This window comes from Lolium rigidum, chromosome 4, assembly GCF_022539505.1.
Source record: "Lolium rigidum isolate FL_2022 chromosome 4, APGP_CSIRO_Lrig_0.1, whole genome shotgun sequence".
In the NCBI taxonomy this organism is placed as follows: Eukaryota; Viridiplantae; Streptophyta; class Magnoliopsida; order Poales; family Poaceae; genus Lolium; species Lolium rigidum.
This window is the reverse complement of record NC_061511.1, coordinates 168,365,470-168,369,929: the sequence shown is the minus strand read 5'-3', so window position 1 is coordinate 168,369,929 and position 4,460 is coordinate 168,365,470. Positions and strand designations below refer to the sequence as shown.

Sequence of the window (4,460 nt, the reverse complement as noted above, 5' to 3'; positions counted from 1 at the left end):
TAGCCATTATGGGCAACAATATGGCACGGTGGATGGGTACTTTGGTTGGTGTGGAGGATAAACTCAATTTTTTTTGGCAGAAGTGGAGGACAAACTCAGAGGCACAATACATACCGTAGATAAGGCATGGTGCACAAAAAAACTAGAAAATGTAGGAATCGTTGTATCTCCGAAGGGGAAAAAAAAAGGAACAATGCCCCAGGGCGAGGGAGGAATCTAGTGACGTGATGCCATGCTATAGACTAGCTTCAACCTTGTGGGTTTGGGATGTATCGTGAAGTTCCTCTGCACCCCACAAAGTGGTTCCTCTGCAGATGATGTTGGTGGAGTGGTGTCCGGAAGAATGGTCCTATGGCACCAACACCTTCCTGCTGGGTCGCATGAGCAATGCCGATGCTGGATTGGCCAACTCGAAGCGAGGAGTAACCAGATTTCTCATTGCCTCATGTTAGGCGTAACTAACGTTTCAGCAGAATCTGGTGTTTATGCTAACAAACCTACTTGGTACCATCTGGTGTTTTCGTCTGTAGGAAAAGATAGAAAGAAAATTATAGGACTATTACAATTGTCCTGTGTCTTACTTTGGTGCACATGCCACATCGCTCGTTGTACAAAAAGTTCAGCGTGTAGGTTCAGTATAATCAAGGCAATCACAGCTAAAAGTCACCTATTCTGAGCCAAAAGAACAGAGTTCAAATGTACATCAGAGAGAGTGCCTCAACAAAAAGAGCTAGCGTGGCGGTTCTTGTCGATGTCATGCAGATTGGCTAATACTGTCGCTCCAGTGAGATCTTCAGCTAGTGGAAACATAGCTAAACTCTACCAAAAATAACTAGGGGCAACTGCCGCTATCTGTTTGACTTCCGACTTCGGCGGCGGCAGTCAAAGCACTCCGAGCATGGATTATAGGTCTTCACTCCATTTGTTCGATCCGGCTGTAATTTCAATGGTGAAACCTTAAGTTCCTCTATGAGCACCTGACGCAGCTTTTCATTCTCTTCTTGCAATTCTTCGATGACTCTTTGGTGCTTCAGTACCTGGGTAAGCAAGAAATGCAGAAGTAATTAGTAGTCAGCTAATGAAAGACAAACAATTGTATAATAATACGATTTGCAAACAATAACCACCCTATTCCTACAATAATAACCATCCTAGTAAACCTCTATTGTTCGTTGAGATGTAAGTAATAATTTACTTGTTAAATAGGCTATAAACATCATTAAAAGTGTGAATGAGTAAAACATATCTGACAGAAGAACAAGGATAGAACTATGCCTTAGACTAGAGTTACGAACTATGCACCAGGAGCATTAAAAGTGTGACTGAACTCACCAACTGAAGTACGTTATCCATCCCATGCAAATTTACAGCCTGCAGAAAAAAAACAGTGTTCATAATGCCCATCACATAACAATGTATGTACAAGCGAGTAGCAGAAGACATAGCTGCAGCATATAGTATATCACTAATTCACAATGTATGATATATGTTAGAGAGAACATAGAGGTGAGGTTCAAGCACATACTGCATCCCTGATACCGGTGTTTGTATCGTTCTGGAACAATGGACTCTGCAGAAAGTTGGCAATGACCTTTTCAGTTCGACTTCCTGTTATTAACTCTGATTGCATCCCATGCTGGCCATACAGTCCATGAGTTGGTTGTACTTCTGGTATTTGACTGCTTGAAGTATCGAGCAAATTACTTTTCACTGCCTTAGCCTCTAGATCCATGGACATACCATTGAGCGTTCGTTCATTGGTAGGGAACGGGCCAGCAGTAGGATTTGACGTAGCTGACTCCCCAGAGGGATCCTTCAGCTTTGAAGTTAACTTGGACATAAATTCCTAGGAAAAACATTGTTTTGTTAATGTTCACACTACATGAAAGAAGACAGAGAGAAAAATAGAGCGAACTAGAGTTAAGTTTTGTACAGCAATCGATGATTGAATCCCATGAAGTACGCGTGGTTTCAAGGCGATTCCTGAAAATTAAAGAGCTGATTTAGCTTCAGACCACAGAAAACAAGTTCACAGGCTTGCGCAAGAAAGGTAGTGCACAGATGTAACATTAATAGTTCCAACTATATATTTGTGGGCTTGTGCCAGATATGATGTATAAAGAGAAACAAGACTGATAGGGTGTGGTAAAAGAACATCGAGCAGGAAGCGTTGCAAGAGTTTAAGAAATTGCTCATGCATGCTAGTACTTAGGGAGAGTGCTAGTCTTCTAGACATGAATAGTGATTCTAACAATTAATCTGACCTTTCCTGCAAAAGAAGGAAAATGGGAAAAAAAGAATCTCCTCCATTATCGCTTCATATTTTGCATTGAAGTGAGATCTTTGGTGCGAAGCACAGAGGTGCTGATAACTCCATATAACAGTGAACAAAAATGAGAAGATACTACAGAATAAATAGAAGCAGGTGCATCACAGTGACATCCTAATCAGTGGCAGAGCCAGGTTTACTGGAATGGGTGTACATAACTTAAAATTAGTTTTCTACTAATTAATTAGGTTTAACTAATAGATGCCGGTCTTGTTAAGTTTGCAGGACACATTCTCGTAGTGAAAGCAAAAAATTGCAGCCACATAACAAATGTACTTTAGAAAATGTGAAGCCAGAGAACAAATTGTACTTTTAAAACTGCCTCTGTGGCCTCGCTGCTTGACGAGTTGCACTGTGCAAAGAAATGAGAGGACGAGAGGCTGAGAGAATAGAGTTTGCTTGCAGGGAAACATGATATGCCCTTGGCATGAAGCGATGGGTTAACATATTGTTGCTTCGTTGCGCTACCTGGGACTGTGGGTTGGTGGGCTTGTGTCAGGCTAGTAACAGGCTAGAACGTGTACTCAGCCTGTTCTACAAATTTCTTAGATATTTTCCAGTATACAAGCATTTACCTACTTTACTTATGTTTCCTTGCCAGAATTAATGTGTCTACATCTGTACAACCATGTCCTGCCGTGGCTCCACCCATGAACCTAATCTTAGTCTAATTGCTATGCAAGCAACTATAGAAACACTATAATGTGGCCACCAAGAAAAGAACAGATAAGCCAAAAGGAAAATTGGGGCATGTGTGGAGATAAACCACCATAACTGAGCACAACTAAGACTAATATATATAAAGAACATCACTGGAAACTTGACAGGGCTAAATTAATGGAATAGCTGCAATGTGTACCTATTCCAAAACCATGTCCAATACCAACTCCGCAACCAATGCCCGCTTCAACATTCTTTAACCCTGCCTTCCTTATCTAGAGCACACGAACAAAGGACGAAAAACAATAAATCAGATCTAAAAAATCACTAAACACATAAGCAGTTCAATCATGTGCACATTCATAGAAGGGTGACTTACAGCAGCATTAACATGTCTCGTGACGCCAGAAAAAGAATCGGTTGCACCTCTCGTCGCACTCATGACTTGCTGAAGGCCCGGTATCATACCTGACCACCAGAACAACAGCCATTTGCTTCAACAACAACCAGCCCATGAAATTTAGTCGGTTGCTCCTACTGTGTAGCACAGGCAGTACATCATGGATGTGGACAGTACCGCTATCAGCAGGCGTGAATTAAGTAGCTACAAATACTTTACTGCACTTCCCGGTGACCAAATTTCAATCTTGACAAGTATACGCCTATCCGTGTTTCAATTGACATAGTACAACCCTGTGTGGATAGATCTTTTCTTTAGAAATTGTGTGGATCCATCTACATAGTGCACGAACTGTTCGACCAGATGCCCCAGTTCCTCACCCTGTCCCCCACCTCAGCCGTTCGACGAAATGCCGCAGCCACCGCAGACTCGTGACAGAGTCGATGGGTGTCTATCCCGGATTGTCCTAAGTAAGGAAGGGGCAGAAGCTAGTGGACAGGTTCCCTTGTAATTACCTAGGTAGATGGGGCGGCCGACGCCGACCCCGACGCCGCAGCCGACGCCGGCGCCGGTGAAGACCTGGAGAACCTTCACGCTGAAGGGGTTCTCCATCCGGAACGCGGGCGCGGGCGGAAGCCGCCGTTCCCGCGGGCTCGCCATCGGCGTCGGCCTCCGGCAGCGGGATGGGGAGCGGGCTGGTCGCGGACAACTAACTTGAAGCTGTGTCGTCGCCGTCAGGCGTCAGGCGTCAGCTAATGCGATGAAGGGCGATTTACACAAAAATAACCCAAAAGTGGAAGAAAAGCACAGACTGAACCCTCCGGCGAAACTATTTCACCAATCTAACCCTTTTGTGTGGCGTCCCTCCCACGGGCGCCACACATGCCTATGTGGCTCCCCTCCTGCCGGCGCCACACACCCAGCCGACGTGGCGCCATCGACGCTGAGATGGTGCGCCCATCCGACGTGGCAGCATGTGTGGCGCCCCTCCCAACGGCGCCACACATGCACTTGTAATCCCCCCAAACATACTCGTGAGACAATTCCTCTGGGACTTAGCCGTTTTGCGAG

The 4,460-nt window shown here is 44.7% G+C and overlaps 1 protein-coding gene across 1 annotated transcript; it reads right to left on the bottom strand.

The window, feature by feature from the left end:
* Nucleotides 1-529: 529 nt before the first annotated feature.
* On the bottom strand, nt 530-4,049 carry LOC124708893. The gene is made up of 7 exons (XM_047240532.1): nt 3,905-4,049; nt 3,369-3,457; nt 3,189-3,264; nt 1,934-1,983; nt 1,526-1,846; nt 1,333-1,371; nt 530-1,037 (listed from the first exon to the last, which is right to left on the bottom strand). The coding sequence occupies exons 1-7, from the start codon at nt 4,047-4,049 to the stop codon at nt 849-851; spliced, it is 909 nt and encodes a 302-aa protein (XP_047096488.1). The 3' UTR covers nt 530-848.
* Between the last annotated feature and the right edge of the window lie 411 nt (nt 4,050-4,460).